Source organism: Saccopteryx leptura, chromosome 1 (genome assembly GCF_036850995.1).
Source record: "Saccopteryx leptura isolate mSacLep1 chromosome 1, mSacLep1_pri_phased_curated, whole genome shotgun sequence".
NCBI classification, from domain to species: Eukaryota; Metazoa; Chordata; class Mammalia; order Chiroptera; family Emballonuridae; genus Saccopteryx; species Saccopteryx leptura.
In genome coordinates this window covers 162,709,667-162,735,870 of record NC_089503.1, presented here as the reverse complement: position 1 = coordinate 162,735,870, position 26,204 = coordinate 162,709,667, and the positions used below count along the sequence as shown (strand labels likewise).

Here is a 26,204-nt window from a genome sequence, read left to right as displayed (position 1 = left end):
TCTGTACATTCCACCCTCAACCACAACGCTATGCAGGCGGGGAAGGCCTGGCCTGCAGCTGCTCACCAGAGGCTGGAGTGCTGACTCAGCCACTAGGGGGGTAGCACCAGGTCCGGGTTTCAGGGGGCAGGAGGTGGCAGCAGGAAGGACTGAGTTTCTGTCACCCTGTTGTGGGTCTGCTACCCGCCCTGGGGTGGGCTGCGCTGGGTCTCCCCACCCTCCTCTCTCCAGGGTGAAACTGTCCTTCCGGCCAGAAGCACGTCAAGCCCTGTGATGTCACACCACTGGGCAGGGCTTCTGGAGACTGCCAGTCCAGCTGACGTCAGGGAGACTGAAGGACCGTGTCCCCTGTCCCCAGGGCAGCTCCAGGTTCGGCTCCATGGCAACTTCAGCAATGTCTGTGATTACCTATCTCTTCTCTTCCTGGCAGGCAGGGCAGGACAAGCCTACAGGGAGTTAGTTCTATTCCTGGCTCTGGGATTGCAGCCCACAGCTCAGGAACCCCCAGGCAACAACACTATGCTGTGTGTCTCCAGATAAGTCACTTGTCCTCTCTGGGCCATCTCTAGGGTGCAGCCTCCTTACCCCAAAAAATGCAGAGGTTGGAGGTGAGATTTCCAAGGACCTTTCAGGAGTCCCAGAGGAGGAGTGTGGGGGCTGGCTTTAGCCTGTGTTGTATGCTAGGATCTGTCTGTCCACCCTTCACCCCCCCCCTTCCTCCCTGGTGGCCACCTAGTGAGAATGTGACTCACCCAACTCCTGGCACTCAGTTTCAGCCCTGCCCCCGCCCAGGGCCTCCCATTTTCTGTTTACTCCCAGAAGCAGGTGCACCTGGGTCATCTCCCTGAGGGCAGGAGAGATATGAGACCTGGAGACACAGGGGCACTATGACCACATGCCCCACAGGTGATTCCAGGCCGGGCCAGGGTGTCTTGGGGCTCCCTAACAAGGTGGGAGATTTGGGAGCAAGCAAAATCTCCAGGTGGGCCTCGTCACCCTGCCCCTACTCTGCCCCTCCCTGGAGACCCAGGTTTCAACACCCGCCCCTGCCCAGCTGCCCAGTCCTCAGCTATGGCCCTAATCTCCTCCCAGGGAGTGGTCATCAGTGGTTTCAGTCACTTCTCAGCAGCCCTGGCCTCACCCTTTGCCCGAGGACACTGGACGGAGCTCAGCCAACCTGGGGTAATTAAGGGGGCACCCTGACAGTGGGGGGGGGGCGACTGAGCTGCTTCTCCAGGGGGAGGTGTAGAGGGCTGGCCAGCCCCACAAACCCTGTGCAAGAAGAGAGGCCAGGTGTCTACGGGCTGGGCTGGGAGTGCGGTGAGGGGAGAGAGTGCTGTGGGGGCGGGAAGGTGTGGTCAGAACACTGGACCATGAGCCTGGAAATGAAGAGTACAGGCTTAGCCACTCCCTCTGTGGCCTTGAGCACTCCAATTACTCTCTTGTTGCCTCAGTATCCCCACCGGGGCAAGGCAGGGATTCTGATAGATGAGCCCAGGCGCCTCCTAACCCTGGTGCTGTCGCTGCAAAAGTGGGCTTCTCCACCCTACTGAAGGAGAAAAGAGAGGCTCAGTTGGCTGTCATTGACCAAGGAGAGCTGGCCACTCCCGAATGAGGCAGCCGAAGACAACCTGGATCTCTGAGGGGCTGCCCCTCCCCAGGCCCAGCTCTAGACCACAGAGCAGACAACAAAGCTGGCAGGTGGAAAATTACCTCTGGCGTTCTGCCCAGGCACCCTGGACACAGCCATGCCAGCCTGGGCAGGCAGGAGCCCGGGGTCCAGGGTACCGACAGTCTGGCAGCCACAGGGAGTTGCTGCGGGCCTGCCAAGGTCCCCACCCTTTGTCCCCACCACCCAGACACAAAAATCATTCTGCTGAGGGGAGCCAGTGGTGGTGGTGGGGCATGGGAAAATGTGTGGTCGTCTGCTGAAAGCTTGGAGCTTCTCAGAGCTGTAGCCCTGAGTCTAGGTGACTGGGCCCGGTCCACCAGTCCTGAGCCCAGGGGTCTCTGGGATACCTGTGGAGGGCTGGGGGCTGCAGTTATTCCAGGGGACAGGGTGTCCTATAAGGGGCAGGTGACCCTGGGTCCACTTCCGTGGTCTCCACCTGTGACCTTGAGCAGAGCCCATCCCGGTCAAGGCCTTGCTTTGTCCATCTCAGACGTGGGACCAGAGTCTGGGCACTGCCCTCTTGGAAGGCCTTGAAGCCTCACCCACACAGGACTTAGGAAAAGCCCACAGCTCTGTGCGCACCTGGGACTTGAGACCGGGAGGCAGCAGCCGTCCTGGGGCCCACGTGTGCAGGGGTCCCCTGAGTGGGAAAACCCAAGACAGAGGGTCCTTGGCCCCTGCCTCTCCATTCCTCTCCAACAGATCCTCAGATTGCTGGGTAACCATGGCAACAGTTCCCTGGCCACGTCCCTGGAGACCTTTCCAAGTCTGGAGCTGGTTTCTAGAATGTTCACCCACAGACATTTTTGTGTTGCCGGTCGGTTCAGGTGGGTCTTTTGGAACCCAGGAGAGCCCTCTGTGGCTTGGCAGGTTATGGCCAGCCACAGGCTGGGCCGTCTGATCACTCCCAGGCAGGTGCATCAGACATGGGAACGCTGAGGTCAGGGTGCAGTGAGGTCAAGGTGAGCCCATGCACTGCTGGGAAAGCTGTCCAAAGGGCATGTCCCACTGACCCAGAGTAAGCAGCCCACAGGCGTCATTGGCTGTCCAGAGAACATCATCCATCTGGGCTGGCAGGAGAAGGCCCCAAAGGTAATGTAGGGGCAGAAACCTGCCTCTCAGACAGCGCATTAGCTCTGCTCCACGAACCCAACCACAGTGACTCACAAACAGCCGACCAGTAGGCCGGGGCCTGACTCCTTTTCCAGCCAGACACACCTGCTGCTGTCTCCTGGGCCACACCCTGCCCCAGCCATCCTAGAAAGAAACATAGATCTCTCTCACAGTTGCCTGTGGCCAGCTCTGTACCTCACATGCACAGAGGTGCACCTCGATCTACGCTGAGCACAGACACACAACACACAAACATACCCTGCGCAGGTGAACACGTGTGTGCACCTTCCAGCCTTGGTCCCCGCCCGGCGCCTGCCACCTCCTCCAACCGCCCCTGGTCAGAAATGGGCAAAAGAGAAGAAGGAACAAGGAGATTGCAACAGTCTTGCCTGTGTCTCTCCAGGGTCCAGGCCAACTTTCTATGAATCATTAGGCCAACTGAGGTCCAAAAGTGTCCCTCATTATCTGCAAAAACAAAAGCAAAGACACAAAACCACCCACAAGGCATATTCCTCTGGAAATATGGAGGTTTGAAGGGTCCTGAGAATGCCCCCAGTGAAGCTCCCTGTTGTAGATAAGCCCATGCCCCCCCCCCCCAGGAAGGCACCCAGGACATTGTTGTTATTGTTAGCAAAGACCTTCCCAAGGTCCCAGGAGCCAGGTGGATGTCCTGGGTGGTGCCCCCGGGAGGTAATGGTGAGTCAGGCAAGCCCAGGGGACACCTGGGGAAGAGACCAGGTGCTCGAGTTGTCCTACCCTGGAACCTGCAGGGGAAGAGGGTACGGGGGGAGTGGGCACTCTGGTGGGTTCCGAGGATGTGGGCTGAGCAGGAGGGACCTCCACAGAGGCAGATGGGGACAATTGGAATTGCTTTAGTGTCACCTGAAGGGGCCAGAAGAAGCCACACCCACGGTATAGCCCTCTGGGGGGCCTAGCTTTTGCCACGGTGCTGAGCCCTAAGGCATGGCCTCGACTGACACCAACTGCCGTGCTCAGCTCCTCTAGGGATAAATATAGCGACTGTGCCAACAGTGTGGCAGTCAGGTCCCCTGTGCAGCCTGGACTCTCCTATAGCAGCTTTTGAGGGACCGAGAGTCAGCCCTCCTCCAGGAGAGAGGAGGTGGGTGGAGCCTCGCCTGGGGCTAGGAATCCTCCTTTTGATCCACAGGGTGAGTCTGACCCAAAGCTGCTGGCGGCTGGGGGGGGGGGGGGGGGATGGTGACCCTGTGAGCTCCTGGGAACTGGCCCGTGGGCGGGGTCTCTGTGTCTATCTTTAGCCTCCTTTGCATTTGGGAAATTTTCTCTGTCTTCCTACAGGGAGGAGTGGCCCTGTGACCACACCCTGCCCAGTCTGGGTGATGACAAAGCTGCACATAGGTGAACACTTCACCCCTAGGAGAGTGAGAGGAATCCGAGGGGTCTTGGTCGCATGGTCCGAGGTCCCCCAGTGTCCCAGTCCGAGCCTCACTGGTGGCCTCTGGGGACCTCAGGGGCTGTGTCATGAGCACAAGGACCCTTGGCCATCTGTGTGGTGCTCCTAGAGGGGCTGGGAATGAGGCAGGTGTCCTGGGGGAGGAGCTAGGGGGCTGACCTTCATTCACACCCACTTTGAGTCAGGAATGCCTCTTACCACCTCCTGTCGTGTGTGCGTGGAATAGCCCTCCACAGTGTGTATTGCTGTCCTCACTTACCGTCAAGAGCATTGAGGTCAGACAGGGCAAGTGACCTGCCCCAGGCCACACAGTGGGGGGGGCAGTGAGTGGATGGTTGTGAACCCTATTTTGTGCTGTGTCTGGATGACCCACCAGCTCCAGGCAGGAACAGCAGGACCACAGCCCTCCTCCCCCAGGGCCGCAGGGGAGGGCTCGCCCCCCTGCATTGCATTCTTTTGTGCTGAGGCTGGCAGCTATGTCAGGGCATCAGGACAAGAAAGCAGAAAGGATGTGGCCAGGGCACCTGGCAATGAATAATCTGCTTGTCCGGGTTTGGTTCCCTGAGGCAGGCAGTGCTGGCACCGGAGGGCAGGGAGCTCACTTGCCAGGGCAGGACCCTGGCACTACCTACCCTACCTTAAAGAAGGTCACCCCCTGAAGGGAAACAGAATGGCAGCCAGACCCCCTGCAGTCCCAGCCCCGGGGCTGGCTGTCCTCATGCACCCCAGGTCCCACACACAGGCACCCTCCAGGTTCCGGAAGATGACCCCCACTTGAGGTTTCTACAGGGAGAAGGCCACTGTGTCAGGGACTCAGGTGCCCTGTACCTGGGATCACCCGGGGTGGGGCCACAGGGAAGGCTGGACACTGCCCTCTGCTGGTGAACCAGGCTCTTGCAGCCTCACCTCCCACCCCCCACCCCCAGGTCCTTACCCCCTTATCCTATAACCCCGGGGGCCACGTGATGTTCTCCAGCTGGGTGACACCCTCCCCCCACCCAGCATTGGGGTCTTCCTGGAGGGTCATTGTTTCCTGCCCACCTTCCTGCCTGGATCTGTGGCCCCACCTCCCTTCTGCCAAACTGCCCCCCCCCACACACGTCTACCCAGATTCAGCCATGGAAGAAATTCCTTCTGAGACTTCTCTATGGAGGCTCCTTCGATGCATCCAAGACCGTGTGGCTACCCTCACACACCTGCGCCTGACCCTGGGGCCTGGCCCCTCCATATGGAGCTGTTGTGTTGCTGAGTGCACCTGGACCCTGTGTGTGTGTGTGTGTGTGGGGGGGGGGGGGGTCCATGTCCTCCAGGCAGCAGAACCAGACTCACTGGGTGGATTTTCCTGCAGTCACATTTCTAATAAAGGAGCAACATCCACACCATGGTAGCTGTCTACACCGAGAATGGGCTGCTTCGAATGATAGTGAGTTAGTTCTCTGTCAGCAGAGGGATGCAAACAGAGGCTGCTTGCTCATTAGTGACATGTGTTCCTGCACATTAGTTATGTGTTTGGCATGTAACATGTTCGATAACCATTTGTTCCACAGACACCAACCCTGCAGTGGGTGGTCCTCACAGATGAATCTGGGGTTTTGTGTGATGGGGCGCCACGTGGGTCTGGGATGTCATGTTGATAGTGAAAGGGAATCCTAACCCGAGGGCAGTCTGTGACCCTCTGCCACCGCTGCCCCCCCAAGGTGAGGGTAGTGTCTGTCACTGGCTCCTGGGGCTGGGTGCATCCTGGGAGCCATGGTGGAGGCATCCTCACTTCTGGAAGGTGGGTGACACCATGTATGCCAGACCGTTGGGTTCCTGTAACCAACTCTGCTCATGTCAGTGTGGCCCTGGAGCCTCGGCTGCGTCTGGACACAGCCTCGGTTCAGCTGTGCCCAGAGGGAGACATGGGGTGAGGTGCATCCTGGGTACTCCGGCCGCTTGGCTGGGAAGAGCAGTTGTGAGTTTTCCTCAACAGCAGGGGACTCTGCCAGTTGGATCTCCCCACCCTGCCGGAGGACAGGCTTGCCCAGAACTTGCTACCTGCCCAGAGCCTTGCCGGCAGCCTCCTGCCTCTCTGTGCTTCGATGTCCAAGTCTGTAAGTGAAGATGATGATGCTACCAGCCTCCCAGTCTCCATAGGTGGTTGTGAGAACTGGATGAGTCACCACAGGCCAGGTGCTGCGGTGGTGACTTAGGAAGGTGACGTCAGCCATCCTCATGAGAAGCCCGCTGCTGTCCACATGGTACAGATAAAAAACAGGGCAGAAACACAGCGAATGAGGGGCAGAGGCACCAAGGCCTCCTTCCATAGGTAGCTCTTGGCTGGTGGGGGCCCACGTGTGGAGTTGTTTGACACAAAGTCTGGTCTCACTGTCCTGGGCAGCACCCACATCTGCCCACGGCCTTCCACGTTCAGTGCCAGGTGACATCCCCACCCTCTGTCCCACCCGTCTCACCCCGTCCCACCTAAGTACCTTTTCTGTGGCCAGCGTTGGGGAAATTCTGAGGGATAGGGGTGGGGACTTCCTGGGATCTTGCAAATATTCCCATGGGAGTCTTCCTTCCTGGTTGCATCCTTCCAAATTAAGGACCTATCTGAGCCTGGTCCGGAGGGAGGGTCTTCCTAGAAGTAGAAGCTGGGACAGGAGAGGAACATTGGGGACCCATGTGGGGCACCATCAGGAGTGAGTGACATGGGGCACATCCCCCTTGCACACTGTCTCTGGGTCAGAGGTTTGGGGGCTGGGCCTAGGCAGGTGGGGTAAGGACGGTGGAGTGAAGCCCCGTAACTTGCCACCAAACATCAACTACCATCTAGTGCCTCTGACTTTCCAACTGTCCCCACAGAACCCAGGAAGCCCAGGGCTCTCTCAAGGGTTAGTGGTCACCAAGCCCCTACTCTGTGCAACACAGGGTCATGGGGGCATATTTGTGAGGGCAAAGAAGGAGCAGAGGACGACATGGCCTCAGCTCCCCATGTCAGCCTGAGCCTGGGTCTGCACGGTACCCGATAGGCACTGTACCAAGGTCTGTGCTGGCTCTTTGGACCTCAGTTTCCACTCTGAAGGAGGAAGAGGGCTGGTGTGGCTTCTTTTAGGGTCTCCTCTTGAGTGACAGTTCTGTCTGCACAGAGGCGAGGCTCAGAGCTTTAGCCTGGAATCTGCACTGGATTCTCACCTGGCATTCACTCGCTGTGTGCTTTTGGGCAAGTCACTGTACCTCTCTGATCCTGGGAGATGGAGTAGGACAATTATACAAGAGTTTAGCACTTGATGAATGCTCGATAAATGGTAGTGATGGTGTGGGTAGAGATGACACTATTTGCCCAGATGGCCACACCATAAGGCTGAAGGGGGTACATCCCAGCCACAGCGGCCCAAGTGCCGTGGAGTATGGTGGTGAGAAGGGTCGGATTCCATCTGGGGTCAGTCTACAGTGGGGTGAGGGACACACAGTTCTGAAGACAGACTACGTGATTGATGCTCAGAATGAGGTCTGAGTGCCTTTTGCATCCCCTCTAGTCCTTTCTCAATCCCTTCCCCAGGATGTGGGGGCCCAAGTCCTGGCCTTTCCTGCACCATGGTGGCCCAGGTGGTGGCAGTGAAGGGCACTGTGGAGTCCTTGCTGATCTGGTTTCTGGGAGGAGCCCTGGAGCTTCTCTGCGACCCCAGCCAGTTCTGAGCCCCCTGGAGCACCTGTCCCCACAGAAAGTCAATACAAAAGGAAGACAGAAATGCAAGCATTTTAAAGAACCCAAGATGCTTCCCTCATCTGTCTGAGGGTCTGTGTCTTTTGTTTTCCTCCTCTTTTCTTGGGACTCTGTTTTACAGAGCGGTAGGACACGCATGGGGTGCCATCTGCATAGGACAGTGGCTTTCCTGGTCAGGAAATCTCCTAGAAAAGTCCCTCCCATGAGGCCCTGGTCAATGTTTGCTGATTGACTGTATAAGTGACTTTCCACGCTGGCCTCACAGGTCCCTGTTTTAGACTCTGAGGAGCAGGCGCTCAGCCGTCTGTACAACACTCTGTTTTATTCCTGTGGCACAGAGTCCCTGGGCCTCCTCGGCCCCTCACCCACTCCACGCATTGTGGAGAATTCGAGAATTTTTGTACTGGCACATGGAATTCCCCAAAGGCAAAGCCGAGGTCCCCACCCTCACACCAGGGTCTCCACCTGTCTCACTGCCCACCCCATGCCTGGGGTCAACCTTAACCTGCCCCTCCCACATGTAGCCAAGGCCCCACGATGCTGCCCACTCTCCTGGGCACCTCCCAGCAGGCACGTTGCCTCTGCATCCAATTCCAGGCTGCCCATCAGGGCTCCCCCCAAATAACACGCTCAAGTCAGTGTCCACGTCACAACCTCTAGCACATTCCGGCCTTCAGGGGGCTGTGACCCCTTGCCTGGCACACAGCCCTTCCCGGTCCTGTCCAACCTCCTTGCCCCAAACTCCCATGCTCTCCTCCGCTCTCTGCGTCCTGGCCTCCCAGACGTCCTTGAGGTCACACCTCCCTGCCTTGGCATGTGCTGTCTCCTGCCTGGAGCACCCTCCTTCCCGTTGTCTGTTGGGCCAGCTCACCCACCGTCTTCAGGATCCGTTCAAAAGTTACCTCACCTGGGAGGCCTTCTAGACCCCTGTGGCTCTCAGGGCTTCCTCAACGTCCGGCCCCTGGCATGTCAGAGTGTCCAGCGGCGGCACTGTGACTGTTTATGGAGGGGCTCCTCTCTCCTCTGGACTGGAAGCTCCTGGTGGTAGAGGTATTGACCACTTTTGTGAACCGAGCATCTAAAACAGGTACTCAGGAAGTACTTGTGCTCACGGATGGCCATCCACCGGGTGCCTGGGTCCAAATGCTGTGGTTTAGACTTTCGATTGCTGCTGCTCTCCAAGGGTGTTTGTGCGGCCAGGAAGTTGGCAGGTGGATGCATGTTCCGGCTGTGAATGGCATCAGGTTAAAGGGCTCTGGACTCACAGCAGGTCCTGGCCTCGCTCTGCAGCCTCAGGTCTCCAATCTGAAAAATGGCAACATTGTCACTTAGCCCTTGGGCTGCTAGACAGGTCACAGGGAAGTCAGCAGAGCACGAGGGCCTCCTAAGTGCTCAGTGAATGATGTGGTCCACATAGTAGCTGCCGTAGAACTGTCTGTGAGGTGGGGGCCCAGCTCTGTCCTGTACCGACTCACCGTGGGGCCCCAAGTGCCCCCCACCCTGGCTTCAGTGTCTGGAGCAGGGGGCCATGGAGAGCCCGCAGGACTGATGGCTGTTGCCCTGTGGGGCGTGAGAAGGCGTGTCCTGGAGGGCAGCAACGGGAGCATGTGTCCAGCAGAGGGCCTGCCCAGCCTGTGGCTGGCAGGGTGGGAGGGAGTGGCCCGAGGCCACTGGAGCAAGCAGGCGATGCCAGACGCCTGGCTGGGGGTAGACCGAGCAGCCAGCTGCCTCTCTTGGGTCTGAGGGCACTGGGTCCCCTGCCCTCACCTGCTCTCCATGGGGCAGCTGCCTCCTGCTCGTCTGGACATGCGGTGGCTGTGGCCGCTGGCCATCTCTCTTGCCATGGTGTCAGCCACGGGGCTAAGCAGCGTTTCTGGGGCTGCCCCCCTGCACCTGGGCAGGCACCAAACCAAGGTCCCAGAGCCGATGAGCCGGTCCAAGAGAGGCACCAAGGATGAGGAGACCAAGGAGGTGCAGCAGTATGTGCCCGAGGAGTGGGCTGAGTTCCCCCGGCCCATCCACCCTGCTGGCCAGCCCACCAAGCCTTTGGTGGGCACCAGCCCCAGCCCAGATGCTGGGGATACGCCGGGCAGTGGGCCAGAGCTGCAAGGCAACCTAATGGGGACTCCGGGTCAGAGGCTGCAGATGCAGAACCCCCTATACCCGGTAACCGAGAGCTCCTACAGTGCCTACGCCGTCCTGCTGCTGGCCCTGGTGGTGTTCGCTGTGGGCATCGTGGGCAACCTGGCCGTCATGTGCGTCGTGTGGCACAGCTACTACCTGAAGAGTGCCTGGAACTCCATCCTGGCCAGCCTGGCCCTCTGGGACTTCCTGGTCCTCTTCTTTTGCCTGCCCATTGTCATCTTCAACGAGGTCACCAAGCAGAGGCTGCTGGGGGACGTCTCCTGCCGGGCCGTGCCCTTCCTAGAGGTCAGTGTCCTGCAGGGCACAGCCGTGGGGCCACTGGAAGTGGGAGGTGTGAGCACGGGACCCTGGGGGCCTGCTGCTTGGTTTCACTGCTTCTCCTGTGAACGGGAAGGGAGACATGTAGGGAACCAGCTCTGGGAGGGTCTCGGGGAAGACAGGCCTCAGGGGTGCAGGGCCCTGGTTCTGCTCAGCTGGTTCTCTGCTGTGGGAGCCGCCCAAGACAGGTGTTCCCTCCTCTGTACTATGTGCCGGCTGCTGCCTTCTGACACCCCGGACACCGCTCTGTCTCCTGGGTCCTTTCTCTGCTGCTGCCCCGCACCCACGCCTAGTTACCCCAGCATCCTGCCTCCTAAGGTGGTGTCTGGACGGGAACCCCAGTGGCAGACACCCCTGCCAGATCACCCCGTGTACACCCTCCCCCTCCCCGTGAATGCAAACACCAGAGGGAAAGACTCATTCCCACTGAGACAGTCGTCATGGCGGCCTCATCGCCAGTGCACTCCTCAGTCTTCAGAGAGGGAGGACCTGGCTGGGCACTGCCTCCGGGGGAGTCTCGGTCAGGTCGACTGTACTACAGCACCCACTAGTCTCAGCCTGGGAACTTCCGTGTGAAGCAAGCGCTTCGGTGCTGAGGGATGCGCGTGCGTCACGTAGGGACTGTGTACTCAGAGCATTGCAAAGTTACTAGTGGGCGCGTCTATGTGAGACCCGGCAGAGGCCCCCCAGTCTGTGCAGGGGCGGCAACATGCGAGTGGCCTTTCCAGTTCCGGCTTTGCGGGGCGTCCTCACGAGGACGGAATGACAGGCCTGCCCGGGGTGGCCGAGAGGGTTGTGTGTGGCATGACGTGGCCACTTGCCTGGGTGGGTGAAGGATGAGGCGGCAGAACACAGGTGCCGTTCTGGCGATGGCCCTCATCCCTGCGCGTGCACGCTGACTCGTGTTTGGGGAGGGGCTCTGAGTTTCAGCAGCTGAGACAGCCCTGTCCTATACATCGTGACACAGGGAGACCCCAGGGGTGGCCCTAGGGACTCAAACCTGAGAGGAGACCTTATAACTGGGGCCTTCGCTTCTCAGTTATGTCCATGTTCAGCGCGTAGCCAAGCGGCGAGTGTGTGGACAGGACTTTGGAACTGAGCAGACAAGATTAGATACCAGGCTCTGCCCCCCAGGAGCTGAATGACATGTCAGTTACTTTTCCTGCCCAAACCTCAGCGTCCCTGTCTGTAAATTGGGGGTGATAATAACTCTCAGAATGAATGCTTGAAGGGTTAAGTGGTGTTTAAAATGAAGTGCTTAGAATGAAAGGAATTCCATAGATGGAGGTTTTTGCTGGGAGTGGTCTAGGGAGGAGGACACAGGATGGACTCTTGTCTGGATGTGGCCAGCTGTTTGAGAAAAGCCTGGCCCTTCCTGGTGTGGATCTCAGCACACCTGGCTGCCCAGAGGTCATCCACCAGCTGGGAGAGTCCTCCTAATAGGACAGATGACAGGGTGAAAGTCCAGGGACAGAATTCAAGGCCACTGAACCCCTTTACAGAAGGGGAGACTCTCAGAATAACACATGAGACGTTTTGTGAGCTGCAGGGAAAGGAAAGAGCCGGTGACTGTGCCCAAGCCCGAGTCTGCCCCTACAGGGGTGTTGGGGATGTCTCCCTGCTTGGTGACAGTACTCATAAGCTAGGACTGTGTCCCCCCAGCTGGAGAGGGAAGAGTGTGAACAGAGGGGGATCTGCAGGCAACCCCTGTGTGGTCTGCGTCCTCTGACAACCCGGAGGCCCCTCTTCTGTTGTTCTCTCTGTCTCTTTCTCCTGGCTGCCCTGGTGTCTTCCTCTTGGCTCACGGGCAGCTTTTCTGTGGGCTCAGTGAGCAGTCCACAGGGAGGGCGGGCGAGTTCTCGACCCCACACAGCCAAGCTGGGGCTTCTGCAGACAAGGAGAGAGTGAGGGGGGGTGTGTTTGTGAGGGCCCCTCCCCCGAGACCATGCATTTGCACGTGATAGGGGACAGGAATGGGAGCACCCACAAAGACCAGAGGCCCTTGTGTTGACTCCCCTGTAGAGACATTTTCTAAGTCTCAGGAGCATGAGGGCCAGAGAGACCCACATGTACCCCCAGCCAGAGAGGCCAGGCCACCTACCTATGTGTGGACCTCAACTTAGACAAGGTGGCTTGTCCTACCTGAGTGCCGTTGAAGGTGGCTGGTGGCAAGGCTCTGAGGACGTTGGGGAAGCGCCTGGCATGTGCGAAATGATGCATGCCCATCGGCTCTGACGACGACGGCTGCTCTGCGCTTACTGCTCAACCCCCATCTGACTAAACCCCTGGTCTGACCATGGCTTCCCTCTTTTCCCCATCTTTGCCCAGGTCTCCTCTCTGGGGGTCACCACCTTCAGCCTCTGTGCCCTGGGCATTGACCGCTTCCACGTGGCCACCAGCACGCTGCCCAAGGTGCGGCCCATCGAGCGGTGCCAGTCCATCCTGGCCAAGCTGGCTGTCATCTGGGTGGGCTCCATGATGCTGGCCGTGCCCGAGCTCCTGTTGTGGCAGCTGGCGCAGGAGCCCACCCCCACCGCGGGCACCGTAGACTCATGCGTCATGAAACCCTCGGCCAGCCTGCCTGAGTCCCTCTACTCACTGGTGATGACCTACCAGAACGCCCGCATGTGGTGGTACTTTGGCTGCTACTTCTGCCTGCCCATTCTCTTCACGGTCACCTGCCAGCTGGTGACATGGCGCGTGCGGGGCCCCCCTGGGAGGAAGCCAGAGTGCCGGGCAGGCAAGAACGAGCAGTGTGAGAGCCAGCTCAACAGCACTGTGGTGGGCCTGACCGTGGTCTACGCCCTGTGCACGCTGCCCGAGAATGTCTGCAACATCGTGCTGGCCTACCTGTCCTCTGAGCTGACCCGCCAGACCCTGGGCCTGCTGGGCCTCGTCACCCAGTTCTCTACCTTTTTCAAGGGCGCCATCACCCCTGTACTACTGCTCTGTGTGTCCCGGCCGCTGGGCCGGGCCTTCCTTGACTGCTGCTGCTGCTGCTGTGAGGACTGTGGCGGCACCTCGGATGCTGCGGCCACACCCGGCTCGGACAGCAAGCTCAAGACAGAGATGTCCTCCTCCATCTACTTCCACAAGCCCAGGGAGTCGCCCCCACTCCTGCCCCTGGGCACACCGTGCTGAGGCCAGGCCCCAGAGGGAGGCCTGGAAAAGGGGCAAGTGGGCTGTGAGGGGGCGCCCCCCAACCCAGAGTGTCTAGTGTCTTTGTCCCCATGGGTCTGACTTTTCCGTCCATCTTGCTATCTGGAGGTGGACTGGGTTGCTTGTGCTGAGATTCGGGCCTGTCCAAGCCTCTTCCCCAAGCAGGGCCTCCCAGTCACCCTGTGGGACCTTCCTGTCCTCGCTAGGAGTGGACGGTGATGCTAGCGGATCCTTAGAGCTGCCCAAATCTTTCAGTCCTGCAGGCTGGGAGCCAGAATTCAGCAGACCCCAGCCCTTCCCCTCTGCCTTGGAGCCTGGTGCACTTCAGGTGTGCCCTCTGTACCCTGTGCCACCAGTCTGGGAATGAGAGACTCCTGGGGGGCCAGCCAGGCTTGACTCTTCTCTGGACCTGGTCTGTCCTCGCCTGGACAACTTCCTCCTCCTGACACTGTCTCTTCTCCGGAGGTTTCTCTCTCCTCTGATGGCACGGTTGCCCTGCCCCATGCCCTTTGCTAGGTGCCCCTGCAGAAGGCCTTTCTTGAAAAACAATAAACTAGGTAGAACTATCCCTGTGCCCACATGACTTCCTTATATCATGTCCTGGTAGCATTCAGGTGCACCTGGGCTTTTCCCCCAGATGGGCAGTGCTCAGTGGGGGACTCCTGGCCACCTTTGGCCCTTCCTGGCATGGGGCTGATGCCCTGCCCAGCCCTGTGGCTTTAGAGGGGCTGAGTGGATTGAGGGCACTAAGTCCTCCTGTTGGCCTGAGCATGGCCATCCTGGGAAGCCAGAGGGCTACTAGCTCTGTCCTCTGTTCCCCTCTCCACAAAGCCCCCATTTGAGGGACACCAGCAGCCGGGGTGTCCAGCCTCTGCCTCTGAGAGCCCCTCTTGTTACTCAGCACAACTGTATTGCAGCTGCCTGTCCCTGCTTGCCCCCACCCTCCCCCAGTCCCCTTCATCCAGGGGGAGCTCCACCTCAGGCCCCTGCACTTCCTCTCACTGGTCCTTCCCCAGGCATCCCACCTCCTCTGGGAGCCTAAGCTTGTTTGGGCCCAGACAACTGGCACCAGGGACACCAGAAGGGACACTTAGCCCAGGCCACCAACCACTCCCTGCACCAGAAAGCCAGCTGTGTTCAGAGCCACCCAACAGGACCACAGCGCAGCTCTGGGACCCACTGGTGACTCTGCCTGCTAGGCCCACCTAGAACATCTGCTTAGGGCCTCAGAGGGTCCCCAGGGACCCAGTTGGAGAGAGGCAGGATGGCCAGGACCCTGGGTGCCTTCTCCTCTGTCCTCCCCCCCACCCCACCCCGTCCTTGGCCTCAGCCTGTCCTGAAGCCAAGCCTCCTCCCCCCTCTCCTGGGGATCTTAACAGCCTTGTTCTTACTCCCTGGCACCCACCCCTAGGCAGGCTACGCCAGGAGGGAGGGAAGGCTGTTGCTAGGCAATGGCTGCCTCGCGCACAAGCTGTGCTGGGAAGGACACCCACCCTTCGTTCCTCAGTGGACCTGTTGCCACAGTGACTGAAGCCCCAGCTTTGTCTGTAGAAACTTAAGATGGGGGGCAGGTTGAACGGAGGGCCAAAGGCAGGCCTGCATTTCCTCCATGACCTGCCACTGTCCTCACTGCCCCACGATGAAGCCCGGGGGGTGGGGGGCCAGGGTGAACCGAGGTAAAGTCTGGGATTTGGACTGAGCTGAGGATGGAGGGTGGAGGACCGAGCAGGGGAGGTACCCCTCAGCATCCTGTTTGGGGGCCTCTTCCACAAAGGATACCTTCTGCCTCTCCCTCCAGCTGGCTGGCCAGCTCCATGCTGAGGGGCAGCTGGGGGCTCCAAGGCCCTGTCACCCCCTACCCCCGCCTGCCAGCATGAATGCCTGCAGAATTAGTCAGCAGGCCAGCGGGTCTTGGGAAAGAGCCACTGTCCCTCCAGCCTGGACCAACTGGGGAACAATGTGGCGTTTGTTGCTTAGGGTCCTGGGCTCAGCACAGTGGTGGGCGGTAGACAAGCCGGGCACTGACACTTGCTCCCCATGGGATGGACCACAGGAGAGCAGCCCTCATACCCTGGTGCCAGATGGGAGGGCAGACCCTTGGGCCCCGCAGCTTGTGGGCGTTTGGGGGGACCGTGCACTTTGTGGTGACAATTGCCTCACTGGATGTAGTTACTGGAAGTTTTAGCTCGACTTTGCTGTCTAAGCGGGACAACACACCTCAGGGACACCAGGCACCTTTCTTCCCTTTGGGACTTAAATTCTGAGGGCTAGAGCCGGCCTGGCCTAGGCAGGTGTCCACTCACCTGGGCGTGGGCAGTGCTCATCAGTTCCTGTTCAGGTTCTTCACGTGCTCATGTTAGGTGTGGAGGCCCTGGGGCAGGACGTTTCATCTCAAACCTCACTCTCCCTGGAGGATGACCTGAGAGGCATGTCACCCCTGGAACAACCCTCGCCCTGCTCCCTGGGCTCCAGGCCAGGGGCAACGCCTGTCACCAAGAGACAGTAGGGTTAGCCCAACCCCAGCTTCAACCTCTGCAGTAGGGGACTGTGTTTAGGAAGGCACCCTAAAATCATGGGCTTAAATTCTACTCTGATTTCCCCCAATCTCCTCCAGTGGTAAAAATGTCCTCCAGCATTGATGACTGGCAGGCGCCTCGGGGAGGAAGCCCAGGGCGCAGGTGGGACAACAGACAGGCAGGGCTGGTACAGCTCAGAGCCAACAGGGCAGGCCTAGGCCCGGGGCCCTGAAGAGAAGGGCAGCTCTGTCCCCCTGCAGGGGCAGGTGAGGGCCACAGTGTTCTGCAGGGCCTGCTCTGTTTCCAGGGTGAGGGGGGGGGGGGAGTCGGGGAGATGGAGAAGAGGAGAGGCGGGGCTTACTGCAAAACTGGGTCAAGATGGCCTCGGATTTGGGTGAGCAGGGCCGGCAGCCCCGGGCAATGAGGGGCACACAGGTTGTGGGTGCGAAGAAGGCTGGCAGTGGGCAGAGGGGTGAGGACACAGCCTCTCCCGGGAAACGAGCAGCGAGGCCACGAGGACCTGAGGACAGAGAGCTGGCTCCGGCCCAGGTGTGGTCCTGGCCGGTCTCTAAGACAGAGTGTAAGGTCGGTGGATAATGGGGGATGGTCACGTGGGGAACTCAGACCCGCGCCATCCCCCATTATCCACCAACCTTACACAGAGGCCTTGTCCCCCAGCCATGATGCCCCAGGCCTCGGGAGGTTCATTAAACAAGCCCCTGAGCTCCACTTGCCTGCTGCAGGCTTCCAACTGGGGCCACAAGTCTGACTGGAGACAGAGATGAGGTGGGTGAGGGCACACACATGGGGAGGCCACCCATGAGGTGCCACTGGGAGCCCGAGTGCGGAGAACCATGGCCCTGGGCCCCAGTCAAACCATCTATGATAAAGGAGCAGTCACCACACTCCAGCACAAAATTGCTAATTTATTCGTGTTGTTGTTGTTAGGAGGCAAAAAAATGTACAGTTACAAGAATTGTTTTCCAAACAGAGGTTAAATATGAGCTGAAAAGTATAAAAAAGGAAGAGGACCATCACTTTTACAAATCATTAAATTAAACAAATAAACAAATGGAACACAAAACCCAAAGAGGCAACCCCCCTGTGCGGAGTTCTCTCCTGGGCTGCTCTGAGGAACGTGAACAAAAAGTGAGGTGCCCGTGGGGGCGGGGCCCGGGCGGGGCAGGGGCTGCGGGAGAGAGATGGGCACAGGTGCTGGGCTCCCGCTCTGTGGGCTGGGTGGTCTCGGGCCGCTGGCTGTGCCTGGGGCCCCGGGAGGCTGGGGACGGAGAGCGGCGCCTCTGGGTGCTCCATCAGCCTGTGATACGCAAGCAGGGATGGCCAGACTGGGATGAGGGGACGCACAGGACATGGGACGGCCACCAGTGCCCAGGCTGGTACCTGCCCCAAGTGCCGACCTCCACCTTCCCAGATCTGAACTTGCCCTGGGCCAGCCCACATCCCTGCAGCCTCTCACCAGGCTGCCCTCCCAGGTCCTGACCAGCCCCTGCAGCATCGAATGGTTGGTTTTAGTCTTTGCTTAAATTAAAAAATTAAAATATATATACATATATATACTGTACACACAGGACAATAACAGAAGAGTGTTGAAAAGAGGAGGACAGGGGTGGGGTGAGCAGGGGCAGGGGGCTGGAGACTGTGGAGAGAGGAAGGCAGGTGGGGGAGGGGACCCAGGAGGAGAGAACATGGGAGTGGTTAGGGGACCAGAAGGGAGCGATTTATTTTACAATAAAAATAGGAGTTCAAACCTCAGCAGAACAGGACTCTGGGATCCCCAGAGGGTCTCTCCCCACACCAGTGACGAGGGATGGGCTTTGGGGAGATGGGGGATGGCAAGGGGGGGCAAGGGGGAGCTTGGCATCAGGTTCAGATGGAGGGTCCCTGGTCCGAGAAGGGCTGCAGTCTCAGCTTCTCCGTGACTTTGAGTGTTGAATAAGCCACTGTAGGGTGATGTCTGGGTGGTGGATGGACAAGAGAGAAGGTGATACAACTGTCAGTGCTGGGCCCCCCGGGGGAGGCCAAGCAACACCTGGGGAGTGACTGTGGGGAGTGACTGACATAAGCCAGGGCTCCCAGACTGCAGCCAGGATCAACCCTAAGGGCATCCAAGTCCAGAGCCATCCAGCTCTGAACAGCCTCAGGCAGGGGGCAGGGGGGTGTCTGGACACTCAGAGTCAGAGCAGGAGGGGGCTGGGGAAGCACCCTGTCCAATTCGGGGGTGTTACAGGTGGGGAAGCCCAGGCAGGGCTGGAGGCATCTGCTCCAGATCACACAGTGATCCTCCCACAGGGCTCCTCCCCCATCCCTGGCCCCTACCACCTAAAACGCAGACAATCCCTGACCCCGCGCACCGATGTTGTCTTTTTCTTTGCAGGAGATGGAGTAGCAGCAGATCTCCCGGTCCTGGATGGCAGATAGATTCCTGCAGGGACACCAGAGAGGCATCTGCCCCCGAGGCCTGTGGGGAGGGCGGGGCTCCCCAGGTCCCTGGGAAGGTGGGCTCTGCTGCCACCGTGTGGCTGGCTCTGAGAGCAGCAGCTTGCCGGCTGGGATTTGGGGAACAGGGAGGAAGGACAGGTCACCAGACTCACATTTTCTCAATCAGCTCCTTCTCATCCAGAGCTCCTGGGAGGTCTCGCTTGTTTCCCAGGACTAAGACCTACAGAGAAGGGAGGGCAGGCCCAGGTCCAGGGCGGCTGTGGCCATGCTTCAGCCCCCTGGGCCCCCGCCCATGTCCTCCATCATCCGTCCAGTGAATCCAGCTCCCTGCCCTCCCACCCCAGCAGAGGCTGACCGGGATCCCCTGCAGCTGGGGCTTGTCCAGCAGGTTGTGCAGCTCGTTCTTGGAGGCCTCGATCTTCTCCTGGTCAGCAGCATCCACCATGTACCTGGGGGAGACAGGGTGGTACAGTATGTGACACCGCAGGCCGAGAGGGAGGGACAGGAGCTGTGGCCTGGGGCAGAAAAACCTCTGTGTCCGCCTGATCCCCTCTGGCTCTATGGGCCATGGGGCCTGTTAGGGGCTTCAGGGACGGTTCCTGGATTGATGGAAGTGAAATCTGCAGACCCTCCCCAGGCCTCATGTCCTGTCTTCCAAAGTCCCCTCTAGTGGCAGAGCTTGGGCCCTGCAGGATTAGCCAGGAGCCCTCCCTCCCAGGAGTGACCCTCTGGCATTTTTGCAGGGAAACTTCATAAGGTTGAAGGCACAGAGCAAAGGCGGGCCAGGAGGTTTGCTTGCAGTGAGAGCTCTCAAAAGGCCGGTTAAAAACAATGAAAACTAAATTCCTGTTGGGGCGTGCACTTGCATAGTAACATTATTTTTAAAAAGCAAGGGAAGGGGCCCTGGCCGGTTGGCTCAGTGGTAGAGCGTTGGCCTGGTGTGCAGGAGTCCCGGGTTTAATTCCCGGCCAGGGCACACAGGAGAAGCGCCCATCTGCTTCTCCACCCCTCCCCCTCTCCTTCCTCTCTGTCTCTCTCTTCCCCTCCTGCAGCCAAGGCTCCATTGGAGCAAAGTTGGCCCGGGTACTGGGGATGGCTCTATGGCCTCTGCCTCAGGTGCTAGAATGGCTCTGGTTGCAACAGAGCAACGCCCCGATGGGCAGAGCATCGCCCCCTGGTGGGCATGCCAGGTGGATCCCGGTTGGGCACATGCGGGAGTCTGTCTGACTGCCTCCCTGTTTCCAACTTCAGAAAAAAAGAAAAAAAAAGCAAGGGAAGGAACCATTTAAACCCTGTAAAATTCCAGTTGGTGGTGACTGCGGGTCTCGGGGACGTAGGGGACAGTGAGGAGGCACGTCCTGCTGTGCATGGGCAGCTGGTCACAAACCAGGATTATCGCTAATCAGCTCTGCGCCTGGGCCCTCACAGGTGGCAAGGCCAGGGGACCAGAGGAGGCCACAGTCGTGACCCCACGGCACTTACACAATGGCGCTCACTCCTCGGCAGTAGCGTTCCCACATGCTGCGGAAACGGGGCTGTCCCCCGATGTCCCAGAGCTGAGCAAGAAGAAATGCTGTGGTCTGAGCTGCAGGCAGGCAACCAAACCCTCCTGCCTCCCAGGTTCCTGCAACCCCCTGACCCAGCCTGGCCCTCCACGCCCACCTTGATGGTCACATTGCCCTTGGTGATCTTGCGCATGTTGAAACCCACCGTGGGGATCATGTCCTCGTTGAACTGTCCTGACTGTAGGGAAAGGAAAAGTCAGACTCGGAAAAGGAGCAACAAGCCACAGGACCCGCACGCTCCTCCCAGATGGCTGGGCTGTGAAAATGACACAGAGAACAGGCCAGAGCTCCTCCGTCGTCCCCCTGCATGTGCTGGAGGTCCTGGGGACCAGCTCAGGGGCATCCCCAGGCACCTGCCCCACACCTGGAGGTCTCCTGTGAGTGAAGAACCCCATACACCTCTCCACCTAGACCTAGAACACATCCCCCCAAAGGTCTGACCCGGCTTCCCTGTTGGAACAGAAGTCCCTTCCCTGGAATTGGTCTCCAGTGGAGAGGAACAGACACCTCCCAGCAGAAGAACCCTGAACACATCATGGGGAATAGGGCAGGCGGTGGGGTGGGGGGTGTCTCAAGGGAAGCAGACGTGTTTTCAAACAAGTAGGAAATATTCATATCAAACTTTTGGGAGGTGAACTGGCTACCCCCAAAACGCAATGCACAGCCAGCAATTCCTGGATCACCCCCAGGTTTGTTTATTTGCACCACGCGGTGCCCGTTAGGATGCAGCATCCACAGTCTGTGGGATCTGTTGACCACGTGCACCCCCTAAACAGACATCTTCTCTGAGAGAGGGACCACATTGTATTGACATTGGCTAACGTTGCTGAATGGTTAGGAGCTGACTGTAATTCAGTATCCCAGAACCCATTTTCAAATTCTAATCATTTTCATTTCTCCCCCTAAACTGTCTCCAAGATCTTTAGATTGCTTCAGAGCAGCTACTGGCCAGACCAAACACCCTCATGGTCATCTCCACGTTCCCGTGCTGGATCCTTCCTCTTGCCCCCAGAGGCAGGCTGGGGATGACTCAACCTGGTCCCTGAGGGTGAGCGCCTTGTTCCTTTATACCCCACTTTCTTCTGCCGGGTGGTGGGGACAGTTCACCTCAGGTCACCCAAAGAGCTCAGGGGATCTGACTGTGAGCAAGGTGTTGGAGATGGTGGCATCTTCAGAACCCATGAGCCCGCCCCAAGGTCTCCTCTGAATGAGCGTGCCCAGATTGCCTCTCTTACTCTTTAAGGAGCCCCCCCTTGTTCAGGCCCTCGGATGTGCGGACTGAGATCCCAGGACTCCTGTTCATGATGAGAGCGAGGGCGCCACACCCAGGGCCCATGTGGACTTTGGAGATTCCTGACTCCCAGCACTGTACAACCCGCGTGCAGACACTTGTGTCTTTTTGTGGGGATAGGGCCTCTAAGTTCCATCAGCTATCAAAAGGGTTCAAGTGCCCCCAGTGGTCAGGAATCACTGAGGGAAAGAGAGGTGTCCTGAAGCAGCTGCTCCTTTTCAGGATGAACAGGGACAGCACAGCCACAGGTCCTGTTATCCTGCACATCGTATGGGGTACCAGGTGGGACGAGGCACCTGCTGGACCAATGTCTACTTCATTCCCATCCTGGCCAGAGAAGACATGGAGCCCAGTCACTGCTTACCTCCCATCCTGCATGAGGTGGGACAAGACACTCAAACCTCTAGGCCTTGGGGTTTTTTTCTACAAAATGGGGGCAGGGCTTTGGTTGCAAAGAGACTGGAGAGTAAAGTCACCAAAGCTTGAAAAAGGTCGATACAGCACCAGGGCCCATCACTGCTCTTTGGAAACTAGAAGGACCGACACATGGGCCCCATGAAATGAAAACCCAGCTGGCAGATGTGATCTTGGGCAAACAGGACGCCATGAGGAACCCCTGGTTTCCAGTGCCCCTGTGGGCGGCACTAACTGGGAAGCTGGTGAGGACTTCCGGTCCCTGCTCTTGCCTCCTGTTCTTACAAGTTCCTCACTGATGGTCAGAAGTTACCTGCGGTCAACCAAGGTCCAAAAATATTAAGTGGGAAATCCCACAAATACACGATTCATACATTTTAGATCTGGCACCGTTCTGAGGGGCATGATGAAATCTTGCACCGTCCCACCTTGTCCTGCCTGGGACAAGAATCGTCCCTTTGTCCAGAGTCTCCACACTGCATATGCAGGACAATGAGATACTTTGACAGCGAGAGACCATAGTCATGTAACTTTGATGTCAGTATATTGCTATAATTGTTCTATCTTATAATTAATCGTCGTTGTTCATCTCTCACTGTGACTAATTTACCAAGTAAACTTGATCGCAAGTGAGAAACGGCACAGGGAGAAACACGGCAACGGTACGGTTGGGTGCTATCGGCGATTTCAGGCATCCTGGGGTCTTGGCACCTCTCCCTGAAGATAAGGGGGGGCTGTTGTGACCCTAAAGTCACCCAACCCAACCTCTTGTCTCCAACTTGAAGGCCCCCTGGCCCTTCCACGTGGGGTCAGCTCCCGCTTCCCAAAATTCTCCACATTGAGTCAGATGTCCATCTTCCTAGGATTCCCATCTCTGCTCCTAAGCCTTGCCTGTGGGCACCTGAAGGTCAGCCCACATTTAACTGTTTAAGAACAGCCTCCTCTTCTTCCCCTTGGGTACAACATCACCTACTTTCTAGCATCCCGTTTTTCAGAACTCAAAAGATGAGTTTTAGGTTCCTGGAAGTGCTATCATTTTTTTTTCCAGGTCACACAGGCCCACTGGGAAGCCAGACACATCATCCCCATTTGTGTTTACAGTCAGACCTCACATAGTGAGAAAACCAAAACGGGGTGGGGGGGGAGAGGTGCCGAGACAAACAGGCCAGACACCCAGGGAGTGGAGGCTGAGAAAGTTGGAGGTGAGCTTGGGGCTGAGTCTCTGTTTCTCTCAGAGAGAAAGAGAGGTTATGCACGGGGCGGGCAGAGGGCATGTGGGAGCCCAGGAGGCCTGGAGCACCTGGGGTGGGTTTCTCATGAAGCCTCTTTGCCGGGACATTTAGGATGTGTGTGCTGAAAGACAAATTTCGTATCAAAAGGGGCACGCATGGGCTGGGGAGGGGAACTGTTTCCGTACATCCCCGACACACTGGACCCTGAGAGTGGAGTCTGTGGCTCGCGGGTTCTGCTCCTGACCGGCCATACAGGCCCAGGCTGGATGTGAGGCTGGCCTAGAGGAAAGCCTCCCGGCCAGGAAACAGAACCCATTGGGATACCAGTGGAACCTGTCCAGGAGCATGGTTTCAATAATGGTTCTGGTAGGCTTCCCTGGGGGTTGAGGTGACCCCCCAGCTTAGCCATGGAGGGCAGCAGCAACTTGTTTCTCCTCTTGGCCACACCCCAGAGACATCTCCTGGGTCCAACTGCCTGTTCACCAAGGGCCTGCTGGTCAGGGTCAAGCACTGTGCTGCTGCTCGAGAATGCAAGAGCCTAGGTTAATGCCAAGTCTAAACAGCGGTGTCTAACTCCAGGGCCAGAGCCTGGGTACGCAGGAGCCCAGGGGCTTGTGTTGGCTCAGAAACCATTGTGCCAAGACCCCAGCATGGGCCCAAAGAGTCTGCCCCGGTAGAGGAAGGGGCAGAGGTCATTGCAGAGCAGAGCTGGAGAAAGAAAGCCAGTACCCAGCACGTGATCACCAGGTACCTGTCCCTCCAGCCTCTCGTCTGCCCTCCTGTCTTTGGGCAATGCTCCCTTCTGGGACCTGGAGGGGTAGGTACCTAGGCTGGCTGGCCGGCCAAGCTCCTTTGCTGACCTATCTCATCAGCATTTTTGGCCAGTGTTTGGCTAATCTACAATTCTCAGAAGCCCCAGTTTGGGGGCAGGGACCAGGTCCCTGGGCAACCGCAGCCCTGAGCCCCACAGCCCAGTCCAGCCCCATGCAGCCGGGCTCTGAAATGCAGGCCGCAGCCATTACTGCAGCCCCAGCTCACACACCACCACCAAGCTCATCTTCCCCTTTTTTCCAGAGATAGAGACTTTTAACTCCTTCCCCACCGCATCCTGGGCCTCAGTCTCACAACCGCCCACTTCCACGACTACAGAAAGCCCCCAAGACCACTGTCTCCCATCCCCAGGGTGGACAGTGCCCCTCCAAATCATCTCTGGTTCCCCGCACCTCCTGCAACTTCTGAGCCAAGTGGAGCCTCCGAACTCCCTATTCGATGCTATTCTGCCCGGACAGCCAGACGCCGCGGTCGGGAGGGGCTCCCGGAGGAGGAGTCTGGGCCCAAGCTGCGGGCCTCCGCTGACTCCACTCCCCCGGGGACACCTCCCTTCCACCTCACCGCGGGGCTTCCTGTTCCGGCAAAAAGGGGTTAAAGCTCCAGGGTGGGGCTGGCCTGGCTCGGGGCCCCCCCACAAAGGCCCATCCGGCCGCTTGTCCCGCCGCCCTCCGTTTGCGGGGCCCCGACTTTCGCCCCGTCATGCCCCCTCGCGCGGGGGTGGCGGGCAGAAGATCCCTCCAGCCTCGTGACCCCGCGGGACCGCCGGTCTTGGGCACCAGCCCTGTCCCTGGCTCCCCGCCCTCCCCGTGCCATCCCAGCCGCGGGAGAGCGGGGTGCGCCCCCGTCCCCAGGGCCGCGCTAGGCCCCAGGCGCCCGGCCGCTCCGCCCCGGCGCCCGCCCGGCCAGGCGGCGCCCGGGCCACCGGCGCAGCGGGCGGGGACAGGCGGCCGCGCCACGGCCCGGCTCCCCGGCTTCCCGTACCGCGATCACGTTGACGAAGGTGGTCTTGCCCGAGTACTGCAGCCCGACCAGCGTGAGCTCCATCTCCTCCTTCCAGAACAGGGCCTTGAACCAGTCCAGCAGCTTGTTGAACAAAGCGATCATGGTCGCTGCGCTCGCGCTCGGCCGGGCGGCCTCGGTGCGCCGGGTCCGCGGGGGTGCGCGGGGCTCGGGCGCGGGACGACTCGCGGCCGGATCGGCTCGCCGCTGGGTGTGGCCTCCGCGCCTCCTCCGCCGCCGCCCCCCGCGCGCCCGGAGCCGAGCCGGGGCCGCGTCCTGCTCGCGCCCGAGCGCGCGCGCCTCCCACCGGAGCGGGTCCGGGGCGGAAGCGCGGGGCCCACGGGCTTGGGCCGGGCCGGGCCTGGCTGGCTGTGGCGTCCGGGACGCTTGGAGAGCGAGGGCTCCTTTTATGTGTCCCCTTTCCGGGCTGGCGCGCCCGACTGGCAGCCTCTTCCTTCCTAAAGGGTCGTGAGCCCGGGGTGAATGAGGTCCCCGGCAAGCAGTAATACGTGTCTGGGCTGGAGAGGGTGGCTCAGCCACTTCCCTGGACACGAAGATTGGCCCTCTGTGAAAGGGAAGGCACGGCGGAGGCTTTGTTCCCCCATCTCTGCCTGTGAGCATCCCTGGGCACCCGGTGCCTTCCTCTGGCATGTGCCCAGTGGAGAGTAACACCCGTGTTTGGTTTTCCTACCCATGGTGTTCTGTTCGTACATGACTTGAACCACTTGTTTAGGAGCTTCTGGCCCCAAGTAAAATCGATGTTTCTGGTTGATGCTGATTTTTTAGGACTATCACTATGATACTTAGAAAAAATCATGCTGGTCCGGGGAGAGGTGGGGTCCAGTGAGAAGAGCCAGGGCAACTGAAAAAGTTGGCCTATTTTGGTAAAAGCCAAAGTTTTCTACAGTGGGCCTGCTGATGCCCTGCCTCTGAGGACCTGCCACAGGGCCTGCCAAACCCTGGGGGCTGCCTGTACCCCCACAGTCCCAGGCTCCAGGGCTGGGCCATCTCCAACCTATGCCTAATACTTGGTTGTTACAGGTGCTTACAGGTAGCCTGTTTTAGTTAAAGGTGAATACTGTCATTGACCATCTCTGTCACCCCCAGCTAAGATGACCTCAGATGGTCACACACTTGCCAAATGGAGGTATCACCGTGTTGGCCCAGCATGGCATTCTGGGTCATTCAGAACCATCTTCCCAGTCTCTGCTCCTTATTGGTCCCTCTCTAGCTCCTAAGGCACACCTTGCCCCATTCCTTAAATTGGCTCAGTTTCACTTTGTGTGTCCCCAGAGGGACTAGGGAAGTGCCCATCCTGACAGCAGCAGGCTGCCCCAGGCTGTGAGGGCCT

At 58.9% G+C, this 26,204-nt stretch overlaps 2 protein-coding genes and 1 long non-coding RNA gene across 3 annotated transcripts; 2 read left to right on the top strand and 1 right to left on the bottom strand.

The window, feature by feature from the left end:
• Nucleotides 1-854: 854 nt before the first annotated feature.
• Nucleotides 855-5,497, top strand: LOC136389084 (uncharacterized). The gene is made up of 3 exons (XR_010748258.1): nt 855-1,182; nt 2,375-3,954; nt 4,103-5,497. It is a non-coding gene; the product is annotated as an uncharacterized lncRNA (long non-coding RNA).
• Nucleotides 5,498-9,620: 4,123 nt separating this feature from the next.
• Nucleotides 9,621-14,111, top strand: GPR37L1 (G protein-coupled receptor 37 like 1). The gene is made up of 2 exons (XM_066379544.1): nt 9,621-10,353; nt 12,715-14,111. The coding sequence occupies exons 1-2, from the start codon at nt 9,700-9,702 to the stop codon at nt 13,525-13,527; spliced, it is 1,467 nt and encodes a 488-aa protein (XP_066235641.1). The 5' UTR covers nt 9,621-9,699; the 3' UTR covers nt 13,528-14,111.
• A 2,856-nt stretch (nt 14,112-16,967) lies between these two features.
• ARL8A (ADP ribosylation factor like GTPase 8A) lies at nt 16,968-25,194 on the bottom strand. Its single transcript, XM_066379531.1, has 7 exons — nt 24,836-25,194; nt 20,184-20,264; nt 20,004-20,077; nt 18,877-18,970; nt 18,674-18,741; nt 18,434-18,504; nt 16,968-18,036 (listed from the first exon to the last, which is right to left on the bottom strand). Exons 1-7 carry the CDS (start codon nt 24,956-24,958, stop codon nt 17,987-17,989), a joined length of 561 nt encoding a protein of 186 aa, XP_066235628.1. The 5' UTR covers nt 24,959-25,194; the 3' UTR covers nt 16,968-17,986.
• Between the last annotated feature and the right edge of the window lie 1,010 nt (nt 25,195-26,204).

Coding starts and splice junctions, on each gene's coding strand:
- GPR37L1 (XM_066379544.1), top strand. CDS start 9,700: ATGGGGCAGCTGCCTCCTGCTCGTCTGGACATGCGGTGGCTGTGGCCG. Junction 10,354..12,714: donor GGGCCGTGCCCTTCCTAGAG/GTCAGTGTCCTG, acceptor ATCTTTGCCCAG/GTCTCCTCTCTGGGGGTCAC.
- ARL8A (XM_066379531.1), bottom strand. CDS start 24,958: ATGATCGCTTTGTTCAACAAGCTGCTGGACTGGTTCAAGGCCCTGTTC. Junction 20,078..20,183: donor AGGGCAATGTGACCATCAAG/GTGGGCGTGGAG, acceptor CTTCTTGCTCAG/CTCTGGGACATCGGGGGACA. Junction 18,037..18,433: donor CAAAGAAAAAGACAACATCG/GTGCGCGGGGTC, acceptor TCCACCACCCAG/ACATCACCCTACAGTGGCTT.